General features: G+C 43.8%; 3 protein-coding genes and 1 pseudogene across 13 annotated transcripts in view; 2 read left to right on the forward strand and 2 right to left on the reverse strand.

Annotated features, from left to right (window-relative positions):
- Comt (catechol-O-methyltransferase) overlaps positions 1 to 15,419 on the reverse strand; it is a 36,989-nt gene extending 21,570 nt beyond the window's left edge. Inside the window, exon 1 of one of the 4 annotated variants that reach the window (XM_040291078.2) lies at positions 15,286 to 15,419. The gene's annotated coding sequence lies outside the window, so the exon portion shown is untranslated. The remainder of the gene's footprint in view (positions 1 to 15,285) is intronic. The other 3 variants (XM_005334546.4, XM_040291080.2, XM_078038757.1) reach the window with 3 other exon arrangements.
- LOC101961463 (serine/arginine-rich splicing factor 3) lies at positions 438 to 1,973 on the reverse strand. Its single transcript, XM_040291086.2, has one exon. The coding sequence runs from the start codon at positions 1,722 to 1,724 to the stop codon at positions 1,230 to 1,232; it is 495 nt and encodes a 164-aa protein (XP_040147020.2). The 5' UTR covers positions 1,725 to 1,973; the 3' UTR covers positions 438 to 1,229.
- LOC101975530 (inhibitor of growth protein 1 pseudogene) lies at positions 5,478 to 6,896 on the forward strand (annotated as a pseudogene).
- The window catches only part of Txnrd2 (thioredoxin reductase 2), a 69,868-nt gene continuing 66,102 nt past the window's right edge, over positions 15,345 to 19,110 (forward strand). For 5 of the 8 annotated variants that reach the window (XM_078038755.1, XM_078038756.1, XM_005334547.5 and 2 more), the window contains exon 1: positions 15,345 to 15,478. In XM_078038755.1, coding sequence (XP_077894881.1) covers positions 15,376 to 15,478 — 103 coding nt within the window. In that variant the 5' untranslated portion in view covers positions 15,345 to 15,375. Of the gene's footprint in view, positions 15,479 to 17,788; positions 17,902 to 19,110 lie in introns of those variants that run through there. The other 3 variants (XM_078038753.1, XM_040291067.2, XM_078038754.1) reach the window with 3 other exon arrangements.

A 19,110-nucleotide genomic window follows, 5' to 3' on the forward strand; every position in this document is an offset into this window, starting at 1 on the left:
TGGAAGTTTTCATGCTAACGATAAAAGCCATTTTTATGGGCAACTTACTTCAGATACAATATGCTGCTTATTTTAAAATGTTAGTCACCAAATATCATGGACCCTGAACTGGCTTCAACTCCCAAAATAAGCTTAAGTACTAACAATAAGGTGACAACCAAAAATTCCCTTCACTTCAAAAGACTATTCCATAGTGCCTCTCTGTTGTGTTTCTTATAAAATAAGAACCGTGCAATCAACTGCTTTCTATGGGATAAGAACAATGGTAACAGTGGGTTCAACTGACAATTATACAATTATGCTAATATTTTATTAATTCAAAAGCACTTTACAAGAAAATATAAGTATGGCTTCCAATAGGAATGTTATACCTGGACTTGGTACCAAGCTCAGATTTGAGTTTGCAAGGAAAAACAGGCTTTCAAGTTAAACAACAATTTGTAACCAAAACTTTAATCCCAAGGATTCTCACAAAACATATTACAAATGACAGCATGGAAAAAAAAAATCTTGCACAGTAACTCAAAAAAGTTCAGCTCTACAATGTACCCTTAAACTGGCAGGACATTGGTATTTTAAAACCTCAAATTTACAAATAATGACCGTTACAAATAGCTATGCATTCACATATAGCAATCACATAAGAACTTATGACCTAAGCAAAGGTAAATTTTCTTGAAACTTATCAGATTCTACACCAGTTAGGCAACCTCTGCCCAGGGGTGAAGACTAGTTGGATTTTACAAAACCTCTAGTTTAATAGTGCTGATTTTATCATCTTTACCTGCTTGCCTGTGTTCACAGCTGCTTTTAAAGACTGCTTATTCATCTACACCTGTGTATTATACTTCAGCTATGAAAAAAGGGAAATCTGATTTTTTTTTGCCAGTTTTGTTCCTATAACATTAGAACATCACACTTTAGCTGGGCAGGATTTAGAGGTTTATTTTCAGTCTATTCAAGACTAAAGTTCAAAGCAAATTCAATTTTGCTTAAGGGAACATTGTAAAGTAACAATTATTGGTATTACATGCCTCATATGATCCATTTCAAACCATAGAGACACATCATATGTGTCACTGTTCCAAGAGACAAATAAATTTGAACAGCTAAAACATCTTAAAAATGCACCAAGCTTATGAAGTCTCAAACAAAACTTGAATTTTCTGTACACACTCCTGTCAAATGAAGTTATTTCCTGTACACCACTTTTCTTGCAAACTGGTCTTCTATTTCCTTTCATTTGACCTAGATCGGCTCCGAGACCTAGAGAAGGATCGGGACGGCTTGTGATTTCTCTCCCGAGGCAGTGATCTCTCTCTTCTCCTATCTCTAGAAAGGGACCTGCTCTGGCTGCGAGAGAAGCTTCTCCTTCTTGGAGATCTGCGGCGAGGTGGAGGACTCCTCCTACGATAATCATCTCGAGGACGACGACCCCAAGACGGAAGTGGGCCACGATTTCGACTTCTTTTTTCACCATTCGAGAGTTCCACTCTTACACGGCAGCCACAAAGTGTTCTTCCATCTAGCTCTCGGACAGCATCAGCTGCATCTTGGGGATCTTCAAATTCAACAAAAGCAAAGCCGGGAGGGTTTCTAGCAACCCACACACTTCGGAGTGGTCCATAGTAGCCAAAAGCCCGTTCCAATTCAGTCTTGTTGCCATTGTTTCCAAGATTACCTACATAAACCTTACAGTCCAATGGACAAGAATCACGATGCATTTCGAGATCGTGGGTTAGAAATGCGGAGGCTCAAATCCACACAATCGGATGGATCTTCCCGCTCCTACTCCGGCTCAGCGTCCACAGATGCGCTCTCTCACCCGGCGTCCACGAAATGGCCTAGGAATCTTTCTTTTTCTTGTCTTTTTATTTATGTTCTTTGCAATGATGGGGATTTAACCCAGGGCCTCACAAATGCTAAGCAAGCACTCTACCACTTAGCTACACCCCCACCCAGGAGAGTAACTTCATAAACTAGAGTAGCAAACCCAGATGTGTTTTCCATGGACCAACAAAAAATAAAATAAACGCTTTTTTTTCCTTTTCTCTATTGTGTGTGTGTGTGTGTGTGTGTGTGTGTGTGTGTGTGTGGTGTTGGGGATTGTTATGATTTGGATGCAAGGTGTCCCCCAAAAGCTCATACGTGAGAAAAAATGCAAGAAGGTTTAGAGGAGAAATATTAGGCTATGAGAGCCTTAACCCAATCCCTGAGGGGATTAATTGAGCAGTAATTGAAGGCGGGTAGAGTATGGCTGAAGGAGGTGGGTCATTGGGGGCATGCCTTTGGAGTATATATTTTATATCTGGTGAATAGATTCTCTCTTGGCTTCCTAATCATCATGCATGTCGCTTCCCTCTGCCAAACTCTTCCACTATGTTGTTCTGCCTCACCTCAAGCCCAAGGAATGAAGTCAGCCTTCTATGAATTGAGACCTCTGAAAACTTTTCCTCCTCTAAAGTTGTTTTCGTCAGGTCTTTTAGTCACAGCAGCAAAAAAGCTGACTAAAACAGGGAATGAAATTAGGGGTGCTCTACCACTGAGCTATACCTCCAGCCCTTTTTTATTTTTAGACAGGGTCTCATAAATTGCCCAGGCTGGCCTCAAATTTGTAATCTTTGTGCCTCAGCCTCCTGAGTGGCTGGGATTACAACTGTTTGCCATGGTGCTCAATCATCCTTCCGTTCTTTAGTCGATTTCTACTTTTGTTCAAGCCCCTCACATTCCTCCTTTCTACTCCTTAATTCTCTCTTTAAAATGCTAGTTGCTTCTGCCAGGGTCAGAATGAAGCCTAGCTCTTTCCCCTACCATTAGTAGTCACCAAATACTTTCTGTCCTTACCTCTTCAACCAGAATCAGGACTCTGATCTAGATCAGGACCACTGGACTGTCAGAGCATGCTCAAAAACTTATGTGCCACCTCAGGTTTGCTTGCTCAATTGGGCAGTCCATGGTGAGGTCCCCCTCCTAGTCCAAGGTGCCAAACAAATGTCTGATGCCATATGGCTGAGAACAACTGCCCTTCTTATTAATTTATTTTGGTACCAAGGATTGAACCCAGGGGCACATTACCACTTAGCCACACCCCCAGCATTTTTTATTTTAAGACAGGGTCTCACTAAGTCGTTTATGGCCCTGCCAAATTACTGAGGCTGGCCTTGGATTTGCAATTCTCCTGCCTCAGTCTCCCAAACCGCTGGGATTACAGGTGTGCGCCACTTCTGCAACTACTTTTTGCTAAGCACTGGGGCTGAAAATGCTCTTGGTTTCAAGTGCTAATTTACCCAGGGCTGGAAGATCCTCCCTCCCCCATCCTTGGAAGCATTTCTTACTACTCCTCCCATGGGAACTTCCTGGCTGACTAAACACTCCTACTTGAGCCTCTGTATGTTCTGTCACTACTTCTAATCAATATATGAAAATAAAAAATAAAACTACCAGAAATAATCTCTCTTCTTCTTGCTGACATCACTACCAAGGTTAATCTGGAACATCAATGGCTTTTGGGGAAACAAGATCTCCCCTAACTGTCTCCTCCTTTCTGTTAACCCTGCTCCTCCTGTTCCTCTTTTTCAGAGGGAGTGGTTGGGAATTGAACCAAGGGTCTCATTCATGCTCTACCACGGAACTACATCCCCAGCTCTCTCCTTCCTCCTCCTACCACCTTCTATCTTCCTTTTGGCTTCCTTACATCATTTGATATATCCTTTTTCAAGCCCCCATCTCTTGTACCTCTCTGTTCTAATCTTTCATTTCCCATTCCAGTTCCTCAACTCTGGATACTCCCTGAAACTTTAGGCCCCTTTCTCCAACAGTGACTCTCAAGGAACACAGGGTTCCCCAAAAGCAACCACTTGAAGCTGAACAAGAAAAAACACTCCCTGGAAGGGTAGAGGTGTAATTCAGTAGTAGATTGCATGCTTAGCATGCCTGGGTTCAATCCCTAGCACCAAAAAAACAAAATTGAAAAACTAATTAGAAATAGATATTTAGACCATGGCTTCCATAAGGTTATATATCAGGGCAAAGAAAGTTTTTCTCTATAAATACTGGTGGAAGGCTTTAGCCTCACATTAAGCAGATAACCCCTAATTTATTCCATCTGTCAGAAACATATGACCAGGCACAGAGGCACATGCCTATAATCTCAGTGACTTGGGAAGCTAAAGCAAGAGAATCCCAAGTTCGAGGCCAGCCTCAGCAACTTAGTGAGACCCTGTCTCAAAATAAAAAATAAAAAAGTTTGGGGATTGTTGAGAGCCACAGCCCAAGGGGCCCCAGAAAACTTCCAGCTGCCAGCTTATGATTGGCTTACAGGGGCCCCAGCAAACTTCTAGCTGCCAACTGATTGGCTCCTCTACGGTGATGCTCATTGGGTTGTTTCCCCGCCCTTTCAGACCAAGGAGCTACTCATTGGGGGACTTTTTTGGCTCCGCCCATGCGACCCAGCCAATGGGCCTCAAGAGCAGAAGGAGTGGGGGAAGTGGAGAGGCTTGTTGGAAGCCTGTGGTGGCAGTTGGGCTCTGAAGGTTTTCCTGGAGAGCTCTGGTGGTTTGGCATGTGTTCTAAAAATAAAGTTCGTTTCTTTTGACAAGTGGCTCCTGAATTGTGCCCAGCCAGACTGTGGCAGGGGATGCAGCTCAGTGGCAAAGCACATCTAAGTTCAACACTTATTATGCCTCCCCCCACAAAAAAAGTCAAAATAAAAATATAAAATGGAGGAGAGAGAACAATTTTTCACATAAATTCTTGATTTCATGTTTTGTAAATTGTGTTTTATATCTGCCTAAAAGTTTCCAAAATCTTTTTTATAACTTATAAACTTAGCATTATACTAAAATAGTTACATAATAGATACTCATTGAATAGCTAATTTCTTTCTTTTTTATTTGGTGCTGGGAATTTTTTTTTATTGGTTGCTCAAAAACGTTACAATGCTCTTGACATATCATAATTCATACATTTTGGTGCTGGGAATTAATCCAGAGCTTCCTGCAGGCTAAGCACTTGCTCCACTACTGAGTTATACCTCCATTGCCTAAATAATTTCTTTTATTTATTTATTTATTGGTGGTACTAGAGATTGAACCCAGGGACATTCTTCCACTGAGCTACTGTGCTACACCCCAAGCCCTTTTTGTTTTTTTAAATTTTGAGACAGGGTATCACTAAACTGCTGAGGATGGCCTTGAACTTACAATCTTCCTGCCTCAGCCTCCCAAGTCACTGGGATTACAGGCATGTGCCATTGCACTCAGCCCTAAATAATTTTTTTTTAATTGTAATATTTATTTTTCAGTTCTCGGCGGACACAACATCTTTGTTTGTATGTGGTGCTGAGGATCGAACCCGGGCTGCACACATGCCAGGCGAGTGTGCTACCTACCGCCTGAGCCACATCCCCAGCCCCCTAAATAATTTTTAAAAGAAGAAAAAGCACTTCTGGGCACGGTGCAATGGCTGCCACCGGCTCCTTGGAGCTGGGTCTGGCCGTTTGCCCAGTCCCTGTGGCTTGCGCTGCCTCTGCAGAGCCAAGGGTGCGGCGCGCGTGACCCAGAATCACAAGTGACGGGTGGGGTGTGTTCCTGGGGATCCGGCTTTGAGGATGGTGCCTGAGAGGCGACAAGCCTGCCCGACCCAGGGGTTTCAGGAACCTGAAGCAAGAGGCAGCCACAGCGAGTTTGGGGTCTTAGGGCCTCGAGTTCTGGGATTCTGTCTGTGTCACCCAGGAAAGCTGTCATCTACGCCTGATGGTAGAACTTACGGCGCCACCACACCCTCCGCATAACGTGCACGCCGTACACCGCCTAGCGCCACCCTGCCCTCCTGTATCTGTCTCTGCAGCCAGCCCACGTGGGTGTTGAGGTGTCGCCAGAGCCCCAGGACACTAAACCAAGCCTTTCCTTTAAAACTTGTTGCAAGTCTAACCTCCTTGACAGCCTGTGCTTGAAATCCTGAAGGAATTGGACGAATGTTAAATGAGGGACAGATGGTGCCCAGAAATGCTGAGTGTTACACTGCATCCAGAGAGCCCTGATTTGGAGCCAGGAATTGGGCGATGTGAAGATTCAGATTGTGAGTCAGATGGTGGAGCTGGTGGAGAACCGGACAAGACAAGTGGATATCATGTGGAACTCTTTGAAACACATCAGGAAATCAATGACACCACTGGCAACAGCGGGAAAGCTGGCCAAGATAAGTCAAAGAATGAGACAATCACGAAGGCAGAAAAGCCAAATAACAAACGTCCCAGAGGCAGCGCAACAATAAGAATCGAGAAAATGCATCTAATAATCATGGCCATGATGACATCACCCATGACATCACCTCAGGAACACCCAAGGAGAAGAAAGCAAAGACCTCAAAGAAGAAAAAACGCTCTAAGGCCAAAGCAGAGAGGGAAGCATCCCCTGCAGACCTTCCCATCGACCCAAATGAGCCCACGTACCTGTCTGTGCAATCAGGTCTCCTATGGAGAAATGATAGGTTGCGACAATGACGAGTGCCCCATGGGATGGTTCCACTTCTCATACGTGGGACTCAATCATAAACCAAAGGGCAAGTACTACTGTCCCAAGTGTTGGGGGAAAATGAGAAAACAATGGACAAAGCCTTGGAGAAGTCCAAAAAAGAGAGAGCCTATAAAAGGCAGTTTGTGGACATTCACTAGTACTGGAAAACACAGAACCAGCTAGTGTATTTATTACATTGCCACCTGTGCTGAGGTGTGAGGATTGTCAAATGTGTATTTTCAAGGAATGTTGGAGAAGGCACCGTTCCCTTCACAGGGATGGCAGTGACTCTCTCCACCTTTTGTTCTCACTGGTATATGTGTGTAAGAAGACAGTGGTCTATGGATCAGCATTTTAGGAACTACAAATATAGGTTTCAATTGAACACTTACATGAGAGGAGGAGGAGGAGGAGGAGGAGGAGGAGGAGGAGGAGGAGGAGGAGGAGGAGAAAAAGTGCTGAAACATTATTAAGCCTAGGTATATGCTTTTGGCTTTTTCTCCTCTATGGAAACCAGGGCTTTGAACACACTAGGCAAACATTCTACCACTGAGCTCCACTCCCAGCCCTAGTTTCTTGTTACATGATACAGAGGAGTTAGATATTTGGGTCTATTAATAAGCTCAAGAAGAACTAATGTGCTTTCTGCATTAAAAAAAAAATGCTGGAACTGGGGATATAGCTCAGTTGGTAGAGTGCTTGCCTCACATGCACAAGGCTCTGGATTCAATCCCCAGCACCGGAAAAAAAAAAAAAAAGTGCCTAGACAACCAGACACAGTAATGCACACATATTATCCTAGCTACTGAGGAGGCCGAGGCAGGAGGAATATAAATTTGAAGCTAATCTTGGCAACTCTGAGAGAATTTATCTCAAAATAAAAGGACTGGGGGTATAGATCAGTGACAGCACTCCTGGGTTTAATTCCCAGTACTATGACTACAAAAAGTTATACTATAAAAAGCAATGCCTCTAGATGTTATATAAGATCATTTATTTGTAACAGCAGTCCCTTTCATGTAACATGTTTGACCATGGTGGCTTATTTTAAAACTGACTTTTTTTTTTCCCCTTCCTCTTCCTCCTAACTTCAGGGGAAGCAAGATTAACATTCCTTCTATCCTAGGCCAAGTTATCTGTACTTCTTCTGGCTCACTGACCACAGGAATGAAGAAATGGAGACTAGGGAGGTCGTACCAATGGATGTAAGAAATGGCTATCTCTCAAGGCTACATATGGATGTGAATTACAACTGCTGATATGCACACCTGGAATTTAGCCTATGTATCCCCTGTTTAAAAGCCCTCTACTCCCCCTGACAGAACTGCAATAACCTCCAAGACAGGAGTCTGCTGCCTTCTTATTTGCTAGCAAACCAACAAAACTTCTTTTTCCTTTTTTCTCAAAACCTTGTCCTAATTACTGGGGATAAGAACTGTGTTTTCAGTCTCTTATTCATAAAATGTTCTAATCTACTACTGATACTTGTATATAATACATTCACAATAGTCTACTTCCTAGATTTCTCTGTAAGGTATAAGTTACTAATGGTTAAAAATTATGGGATGGGGGTAGTTCATTGGCAGAGTGCTTGCCTGGCATATGTGAGGTCCTGGGTTTTATTCCCAGGACCTCAACAGACCATCACTGAAAAAAATAAATTATATATAAACACACACACACACACACACACACACACACACACACTGACAAAACTACTAGGAACAGAGGTGTGGTTGTAGCTCAGTAACAGAGCACTTGCCTAGCACTTGTGAGGCACTAGGTTTAATTCTCAGTGCCACATAAAAATAAATAAATAAAATAAAGATATAAAAACATAGTGTAAAAAAAAAGCAAAGGCAAACAAATGTGCAAATATTGGTGGAAAACAGGATGTGTTTTTACATGAAAAGTATGCCAAGAATGTAGAATGTGTTTTTGTTACAGGGAAGAAAAAAATTTTGTCTAAAAGTAAAATAAGAAAGAGGGAAATTATAGGAAAAATCCTGAATAGATACAGAAAGTTGTAGGTTTGCAGAAAAAGGATTTTATGTTTCAAGCTCAAAGCAGGCTAGGATTAAGGGGATTTATATATAAAGTTTTTTTAAATGAGTTTTACTATCAACAGTGTACTGATGTAAAAACTAGAGTTTGTTTTTCTCTCTGTTAAAACAACAAAGTTGCAAGTTTAAGTAAATGTCTACAAGGTCTATTTTGTTTTAAACCTATCCAATGAGTCATCCCTGTTCTTTATTTGATATATTCTTTTTCTTATTTTCTTTCTAATTCTTACTATGGTTATTTTCTCTTAAATACCTAAAGGTATTGAGCAAGCTCTCTTAATGTCCTTGTCTATTAATTCCATTTTCTTTGCCATATGTGTCTTTTTCCATTGCCTGATTTTTCTCCTGTTACTGGGTACACTTTTATTTCTTCTCTGCATGTTTTAAGTGTGCAGTCATTTTAGACATGGTGAATTTATGCTGAGTGCTCAGTTTCACAGTGTCCTTTTCAAAAGTGTTAACCTTTCTTCTGTCTGTGTTTCAACTGCAGAGTAACTTGATCTCTTTTTATCTTTTATCTTTTTTTTAACTTGGTCTTTTGTTTTTTAATTAATTTTTAAAATTAAAAAAATAAATAAACAACAAAGTTGGGGCTGGGGTTATAGCTCAATGGTAAAGCGCTTGCCTCACAAATGTGAGGCCCTGGGTTCGAGCCTCAGCACCACATAAAAATAAATAAAGATTGTCTCAATCTTTAAAAAAAAAAAATCTTAAAATAAATACATAAAACAAAGTTGTTGGGTGTGGTAGCACATGCCTGTAACCCAGAAACTCAGGAGGCCAAGACAGGAGAATCACAAGTTCCAGGATAGCCTCAGCAATTTAGTGAGACCCTATCTCAAAAATTTTAAAGGGCTGGGCATGTAGTTCAGCAGCTAAGTGCCTCTGGGTTCAATCCCCAGTACCAAAACAAAACAAAACATTCCCTGCATTTTTTTTTTTTTTAAACCATGCTATGGATTAAACCCTGGGCCTTAAACATGCTAGCCAAGTGTTCTATCCTAAACTACACCCCTATTCACCTCAGCCCCTAGCACCTACAATTTTTTTTTTTAATTTTTATTTTTTTGTAGTTGTAGATGGACAGAATGCCTTTATTTTATTTGTTTATTTTTTTTTAATGTGGTGTTGAGGATCGAACGAACCCAGTGCCTCATGCACGGTAGGCAAGCGCTATGCACTCCAGCCCTGTATTTTTGTTTTTGTTTTTTTGGTACTGAGATTGAACCTAGGGGCACTTTTTTTGAGCTAAATCCCTAGCCCTTTTTGTTTTGTTTTTGAGACAGGGCCTATGCCAATTTGCTGAGGCTGGCCTCAAACTTGAGACCCTCCTGTCTCAGTCTCCTAAATCTCTAGGATTATAGGTAGGCACCACCATCTCTGTTTTCGATACTTTTTCAACAAAATGCTTAGAATATAATAAGGATTCTTTATCATATCAAAATAAGTTCCTGGGTTTCATGCAATCATTATTGTATCCTGGTTATCTAAAATTTCGTCTTCTCAAGTTAAAAGAGTTAATCTTTCAGTTATTGCTTATATTTACTTTTATCTTTAATTATTTTAATTTATTTTAATTATTTTACTGGTATGGCAGATGGAATTCCCTGCTTCAGTTTAAGTCAGCCAAGCTCTACAACTGAGCTATACTGTCCATCCGTGTCACAATAATCTCAATGATTTCAATGTCATTTCAATTAAATAGGTAACTAAGTTAGGGCTGAGGATATAGCTCAGTGGTAAAGTTTATGAGGCCATGAGTTAAATCCTTAGCACTGAAAAAGGAAAAAAAAAATTCTGTTTAACCTTTCTCAAGTTATATTTGTATAGGTAAAAGTTAATTTAAGGACTTCAGAAATTGGGTGAAGTCCCTAGTAATTTGTCAATGCCCATTATATGTCTTCATATAATGTTAGCAGTCACACATTCATAATTATAATCATTATTTTAAAAGTTGGGGGGGGTCACAAAAACAATTTTGCATTATTTTGTAAAGAACTCTTATTAAACCTTTAATCACCTCATGTTCAGTCTTTAATCATCACAAATAGCTGTTTTACTCTGATGCTTTCTTAAAAGCTCTTGCAATCAATTACAGGCCAAAGTGCTTCATCTCCAATACCACAGAAAGGCCTCTGAAGGCAACTCTGAGGCACAGGCTTCTGATGGTATCACTTTGAGACCATGCCACTGGGCTGGGACAGGGTCTCCAGAATTCCAGCTGAGAATCTCATGGGGTCATGATACTTGGGGTCAAAACAAAAATTAGGTATAGGGACTGGAGGTGTAGCTCAGCAGAAAAGTGCATGATTAGCATGCATGAGGCTGTGAATCTTCACCATCAGCAAACACACACACACACACACACACACACACACACACACACACAGCCTTTCTCTGGGATGGGGGCTTAGCTCAGTGGTAGAGCACTTGTCTAGCATGCTCAAGGATCTGAGTTCAATCCCCAGCACAGGAAAAAAAAAAGTGCTTTCATTATCTTTGCTCAAAAAGAGGTTATTTTTTGTTCAACATCTCTAATAATTAAAGAAATGCAAATCAAACCTATTCTAAGATTTCCTCTCACACCAGTCAGAATGGCAGTTATCAAGAATACAAACAACAATAAATGTTGACAAGGATGTGGGGGAAAAGGCACACTCATATATTACTGGTGGGACTGCAAATTGGTGCAACCAATCTGGAAAGTAGTATGGAGATTCCATAGAAAACTTGGAATGGGACCACTATTTGACCCAGCTACCCCACTCCTCAGTCTATACCCAAAGGACTTAAAATCAGTATACTATAATAATGCAGCCACATCAATGTTTACAGCAGCTCAATTCACAATAGCTAAACTATAGAACCAACCTAGATGCCTTTCAATAAATGAATGGACAAAGAAAGAGTGGAATATTACTTAGCATTAAAAGAGAATAAAATTATGGCATTTGCAGGTAAATGGATAGAGTTGGAGAATATCATGCTAAGCGAAGTAAGCCAATCCCAAAAAACCAAAGGTAGCATCTGATAAGTGGATGCTGATCCATAATTGTGGGGAGTGGGGGAGAAATGGAGGAACTGTGATTTGGCAAAGGGGAGAGGGCATGAGAGCAGGAAAGATGGTAGAATGAGTTGGACATCATTACCCTAGGTACATATGGTGTGACACTTCATCATGTACAACCGGAGAAATAAAAATTTGTGTTGCAATTATGTACAATGAATCAAAATGCATTCTGCTGTCATATATACTTAATTAAAATAAATTAATTAATTAAAAATTTTTAAAAAGAGGTTATTCTTAAGTTGGTTTACCAGGGATTGAACTCAGGGGTACTCAAACACTGAGACATCTCCCCAACCCTACTTTGTATTTTATTTAGAGACAGGGTCTTTTTTTTTTTTTTTTTTAAGAGAGAGAGAGAGAATTTTTTAATATTTATTTTTCAGTTTTCGGTGGACACAACATCTTTATTTTATTTTTATGTGGTGCTGAGGATCGAACCCAGCGCCCCGTGCATGCCAGGCGGGCATGTTACCGCTTGAGCCACATCCCTAGCCCCAAGAGACAGGGTCTGATGAGTTGCCTAGTGCCTGTTACTGAGAATGGCTGTTACTGAGAATGGCTTTGAACTTGTGATCTTCCTGCTTCAGCCTCTCAAGCCACTGGGATTGCGGGTGTGGGCCACTGCGCCCAGCTATTTTTATGTTTTGATGGAGAAGTATAATATACCTTTATGGATTATTAGATTCTGATTTTTTTTTATGATCTACCTATAAATTGGGTTGGACCTTGATTTCTTATTCATTTTGCCAGCCCTTAAATACTCAGATATGCCACAGTCTGGCTGGGCACAAATAACGCCACAAAGCCTTGTAGATTCAAACAGCAACTCTTTATTCCCCAACTCTCACTAGCACTGCACACACCACACAGGAACGCACTCCCTCCACCAGGCTCCGTCCAATCTCTCCCAACCCCCACGAGAACTGCCAGGGAACTCCAAAGTAGTGGGTGATCGAGGCAGATTCCCAGAGCCGCCAATTCCCAGAGCAGGGTCCATATACAACTCAATCAATCCAGCATCACAGCAATTATATACAGCTTAACTCAAATCATCATCTCAATGGTTTGCTGGCTTCACCTTTCAACCATGCCCTCTGGCAATATGCCAGGCCTCATTCTGTCTTGGCTGTGGTTCTCAACACAGATACACTTTCCTTCAATATTTGGCTATAGAGCAAAATGTTGTTTTCGACTTTTCTTCTTCCATTCTGACTTGGTGTCACTGAGAACAAAACCTGACAGTCTGAATCTTTACTGGGACTGGAGCTGGCTGTCCTACCCTATCAGAATCTGAAAAAGCACTGCAGGCTAAAGCCAGACAATTTGATATAGACTACAAAGAACTCATCCCACACTAAATAGTCTATGTGCAACCATCATGCCTACAGCTGCTGCCACCTGAGCCACGAAGTCCTCTCCAACTCCTACAAGTTTCATACTCTGCTCCAAAAAATAACTACAATGCTGACATTGATGTCTATGCCTTCACCACACACATTCGGACTTCAAAATCTGGGCAATCCATGAAGTTGCTACTGCTGTCCTCATTCTACTACTTAAAAGAAAGTTAAGAGGCACTGGAGTTGTGACTCAGCGGTACAGCACTTGCCTAGCATGTGAGGCACTGTGTTCAATTCTCAGCACTGTATATAAATAAATTAATTAAATAAAGGTCCATCAAACAAGTAAAAAAAAATTTTTTTTAAAGATACTTAAGAGTCAGACACTCAGAAATTACTGCCTGCTAGTCTCAAAAACTGGGATTAGGCACACACCTGTAATCCCAGCAATTTAGGAGGCTAAGGCAGAAGAATGGTAAGTTCAAAGCCAGACTCAGCAACCCAATGAGGCCCTAAATAACTTAGTGAGACATTGTCTCAAAATAAAAAAAATAAAATAAAACAGGGCTGGGGATGTGGCTCAGTGGTTAAGCGCCCTTCAGTTCAATTCCTGATACCCCCCCCCAAAAAATAGCTGGGTTTAGAGGTCAACTCCAACCATTAACCTTTATTTTCCTATTTTCACAGAAATGCCTCTCATTAAATACCTGATCACTTACACCATACAGCAAATATCTTCATCCTAGTTCAGCTAGTCCTTCACAAACAAAAGGCTATGGAACAGAAAATGGACTTCTATTATTAGGGAAGAAGAATGTCTCTTGAACAAGAACACTGACAAGATCCTCTCTGTCCAGGGATGGGGATGTGGCTCAAGCGGTAGCGTGCTCGCCTGGCATGCGTGCGGCCCGGGTTCAATCCTCAACACCACATACAAACAAAGATGTGTGTCCACCAATAACTAAAAAATAAATATTAAAAAATCTCTCTCTCTCTCTCTCTCTCTCTCTCTCTCTCTCTCTCTCTCTCTCTCCTCTCTCTTGGAAAAAAAAAAGATCCTCTCTGTCCAAACTCCAACCATTAAGGCTCCTTCTAAATACTAAGTTTCTAATAGCTCATGACTGCATCCCTAGGATAGCCCTAACCCCCTCAAAATGCCTAAGAAAATTCAAGAATGCAGCAAAATTCAAGGGCCCCGCAGCAAACCCATTTGGCCTTCCCAGGAACCCACCCTCCTTCCCTGATTTTTGTAAATGCTTACTTCCTTGACCCTACTGCACTCTTTATTCCCCCATACCCCTGTGAAACACTCAGTCACCTCTGCACAAATCAGAATGGAGCTCAACTCTTTCTCCTGCTATTACTAGTTCCTGAGTAAAATTTGTTTTTGCCACATCAACTAGTGTCGAGTTGTATTTCTCTGTGATATGCTGTCCTCCTCATTGACCCTTGCAGGGTCCCCCAGAGTCCCTCCAGGAAGCAGCAAGTACTGAGGCATGGAGAACCATGTTTAACAAATGCAGTAGGGCACCAAAATCTCTGGCTGGAAAAATCTGAAATGCTGATCTGCTAGCAAGGCAGGTGTGGCGAGCCTCCTGCAATAACACACAGCTCAGCCTTGGGGGGTCCTGGACTCTGATGGGTCCCCCTTCCAGGTCAGGAAGCCACTCACTTGCATGGAAAGGCCATTTAGTGGAGGGTTCCCCAAGGACTCCAAGGGGGAACCTATTGAGAAGCTCATTGTACTCTTCCTGGGTCCCTAAAACTCTCTGATCTGAGAGTCTGATCCTTATCTAAGGACCAAGTGGGATCCTCCAATGGGTAGGGTCCTGGGTTTGCCACATCCTCACCAGGTCAAGCCATGCTCCTGGGATAGGCCTACCCTTTCAGTCTGTAAGTCTTGATCCCCACCCGTGGTAGAAGAACAGATTTCCTACCCCTGTCTGGAGGCCAACTCCAGCACAGATCTTCAAATAACCACCTCCCCACTACACACACACACACACACACACACACACACAGAGTCTGGTGCCCAGACCCTGTCCAGAGACCTTCACAGAAGATCAGAACCCCTAACGGCTATCCAAATTCCTCATCCTTCCAAAACTCCCCACTTTAAATACATCTTCCAACCCAGGTACGCAGACCCAGGCCCAAGGGCAGATTCCTACACTCTGGCCCAAATTCCCCAGCTCAGGTTGGAATCACCAACCCAGGTCCAGAGACTCTCCAACCTCTTCACCGCCGGCCAAATACCCCACCCATAAGCCCATCCCTTGGCTCACCAGCTTACTCACCTCGCTCAAGACCGCGCTCCCTGGACTGCCGGACGCGCTGGGCGCAGGCAGCGCGGAGGGCAGCCCCGGCAACTGAGAGGTCCCGACACGATGGCTGCGATGGCGGCGGTTCTGCGGGGCCCGGGCCGGCGCTTCCGGTGGCGGACGCAGGCCTTAGCGGGAGGGGTGCGGGGTGCGGCTCGGGGCGTGGCAGGTAGGGTGGGCGACCTAGGGAGCGACCGAATCCCTGCGGCTGGGGGCGGGGGTGCCCACGTGGGGGTGTCCGAGTGGCCTGGTACGCGGTGTAGTGCGTAGGTGTCGACGTGGGGGGTGTCCTTGTGGGGGCGGGCGTGCCCATGCTGACCATGGATAGGGCATGTATCCATAGGAAAGTACTCCCGGGTTGGAGGACGGGGTATCCGTACCGAGATTGTTCAGTGGGGGTGTTGGCGCACGACTGGGAGTACCACAGAACAGGAGTCCGACCTGCTTCTAGCCAGGTAGCCTCCTCAGATGGGGAAACAGGTTGGTGGGCTTGCGGAGATCATCCAGTACTGGCTGCCCCTGCTACCTCCAGAAGCTGTCTCTCCCCACCCCCACTCGCCGCCACTCCAGCTCAAAATTAACTGTAGTTCTGACTAGGATGATGTCCCCTTTTTGGGGTCATCTGGCACTCCACAGGCCACACTATGAGCACCTCCTCAGCTATGGTAGGGAATGAATGAGGGGAAGCTAAGACCAATGGGTTCTGGGGACCCAATGGGAATCTGTGTTAGGGAAGGACTGAGCCTCATTGACCAAATTAGGACAATAATCATTAACTTTAAATGGCCAGAAGTCTGGATCTTTATTAGGACTCAAGTTATCTTGCAGCTGTCCTGCCCCATCCAAGCTGAAAAAGCACTGAAGGCTAAAGTCAGACAATTTGGTATAGACTTTAAAGAACTCATCACCACACTAAATAATCTGTGTGCAGAGGATGGGCAAGTCACTCAGAACAGTTCACACTGCACCCTACAGAACTGGCAACAGTGCCACCACATCTGGGATGGTGAGGCCAGTCCCATGCATGAACCTGCACAGTAACCACCCCACCACCATTGCCCCAGAGCTATTCCCTGGACTCTAGTGACAGAGCTCAACTCTCCCCCCATGGAAGTGAGTATGGAGGGCTGTGAGTAAGGACACACCATGGCATCTTCACAAAAATGGCTGCCTGGGAAACAGAGTGGCTGGCACTCAGCCAGTAGTTGATTCAGGAGGGATTGCTGCTGACTGCATATATGAATGGGCAGAGCTGTTAATGTTGGAACCTTGGGATGCCTTGGAGCTGAAGGTGGCCCTACAGAGCCCCAGGAGGTAGTCACCACATCCTGAGGTGAAAACCTAGAGGAACCTAAGTCTGCTCTTATGGGTTACCTTTGCTAACCCTGAGACTTTGGAAAGGGCTATCTTTTGGAGCCTTCTTATTGCATATGTCAGGTAGGAACATTCATATGGATTAAATGCACCCATATCAGTGAAGCTATTACCCTATTTAGTGGCATTAAAAGATCCATTAGCGCATTAACAGGAGCAGTGCTTGTGGTCACACATCCAGGGCCTTCAGGCTGGTGGGTAACTGTGGCTTTGGGGCCAGGCATTTCATTTTTAGCTGGGCAAGAGGCACTGCTGCCCTGAGGATTCTGTTCTGGAACCCAGGGAGTGCTGGCAGTAAGTGGAAGACCCCAGGACCTTCTGGAGTCATAATCTAGGCCCTGGAGAAAGTGCCAACTCCCTTAACGATGATTCCAGAGTCCAATTTTGAGTATCCTCCATTTCAGCCTGACAGCTTCTCCTTTCAGAGAAGAAACATCTTCCCTTTTGAGTTATATCAGCTATTATAACTGATATAACTCCTGAATGGGAACTAGAATGACAGCACTGCTGGAGTCATCTGTCACCCTAACACCTGCTAACAGAAAAGAGCTTGAAGCAAGAAGAATAGTTTTACAGGAATCTCCTCCTGGAGGTGACTCCCTTAGGGGTAGCCAGCCCACCTTCAGGTACACAACCATTTTGCAGGTCTTCTTACCCTTGTTAGAACTTTGCACCACTCATTTGGTCTTTGCCATACTCACTGGGCTCCTGTTCTTTGCTGGCCCTGTACCAGGCATTGGATCCAGAAAGGGTCAGAAAAATTAAAGAATAATATGGTAAGAAGGTAGAGATGAGGCAAAGACAGGTTCTGGTGCCAAGCCCTGTGGGCAGGGAGGTTGTGACCCGCTCAAGTGGATGAAGGCCAGGATGTTAGTTTTCCCATCAAGTAATACCTGCTGTGCCCAGTCCCACCTCATCCACCTTTGGAGTGCTTGCTCTCAACAGGCTACTCAGAGCCTCCCAAATACTTGGAGATATCTTGCACTTGCAAACTGCTCTACTGCAGGACCTTTTTCCAAGTATTAATCAGGCTGAGAGTACTCCTAGGTATGCAGAGGGAGATAGCAAAGGGCCCAAGATAAGTCCACATTTCACAAGCAGCCAGTCCTGTTTGCTGGCTGATAGCAGGCAGGCAGAGGGCAGGCAGAGGGCTTTGGGGCAGGACAACTCTGGACAACCCGCTCTGGTTACAGGAAGGACAAGTATTTGCAATGGAAGGTAGGACTCTCCAGGACGAAGCCTTGCTTCTCCCACCCTCAATCCCTTGAGCCTCTGCCCTGCTCCCACCCCATCCCTAGTAGCAGGAGAGGAGAGAGGCCCTGACCCATATTTTTGTGATTCCTGGAGCTCTGTGGTAGTCTTCCCTTCTACCACCAGTTGTCTTTGGTTCTTTTGGCTCATATTAAACCATCAGAATAATTTACAGCTTGTCAGGCTTTTTCAGAGTCCTTGAATTGAACATGGAATTGGGTGTGCTTTATAATGGCTGCTTGAGTTAGCTGTGACTCCTTTGTGTTCATTTGTTCAAATAATGGCTGCTGGACAGGACCTTGAGTGGGTCTAGTTGTGGGGCAGGCCAGTTGCAAGCCATAGGCCTCCTTCAGTTCTGTGTTCCTATAAAAGTACAGGCCCTGTTTGCACAGCCAGAGACCCTGAGGGGCAAGGAAGCCCCCGCATATCATCTTCATCTTTGCCAGACCAAGAAGGCTAGTGGCTGCAAAGACAGACACAGCTTTTCCCCCACAGATGCTAGATTTTGATGCTGGTAGAGGAAGATGCCTCAGCCTTGGATGGCAGGCACTTTGGTCATGGGACCCCTGGGCCTTACTTGGAAACAGTGGCCAACTCCAGAGGATGGCATTTCAGGCAGGCTCATGTCTGTAGAGGTACTGAAGGCACTATTTGTTTATATCCTGGCCTGGTACCAGTCCTCACCATGCCCTAACCCTGATACTTTTCTGTTATTCCTTCCTCGATGGAGTGGCCTGATGCCTGGTGCTGGGTATCCCCAACTTCAGGCCCAGGTTAAAGCACTCTTCCCTCTCCTTCCTTCATCTTCACCCATGACCTGTTACTTGCCTGCCTTTCATACAGCAGCTTGCAGAGTGGAGGAGTGGGACAGCAGACTGGTCAGAAAGGCTCTGAGCAGCCCTCTGAGCTGTGAGTAAGCTATGGTGTGAGCTTCCAAAAGGGATCTTAGGGAAGAAGCCTGAGTCCAGGCAGCTCTACTGGTGTCCAGGGTCCTTTTCCTCCTATACTTTGTATTCTGGCACACTGAAACACCTTTTTTTTTCACCGACTTCCATCTGGCGGGGGCTATACTTTTTCTTTTTGCTAACTTCTAACAAAGGATCACCTTTACAACTGGAACGAACATGAACTCACAGAAAATATTTTAGTTCTGTCTGGCTCAGAACACTGAAGGTT

The sequence above is a fragment of the Ictidomys tridecemlineatus genome, chromosome 2, assembly GCF_052094955.1.
Source record: "Ictidomys tridecemlineatus isolate mIctTri1 chromosome 2, mIctTri1.hap1, whole genome shotgun sequence".
In the NCBI taxonomy this organism is placed as follows: Eukaryota; Metazoa; Chordata; class Mammalia; order Rodentia; family Sciuridae; genus Ictidomys; species Ictidomys tridecemlineatus.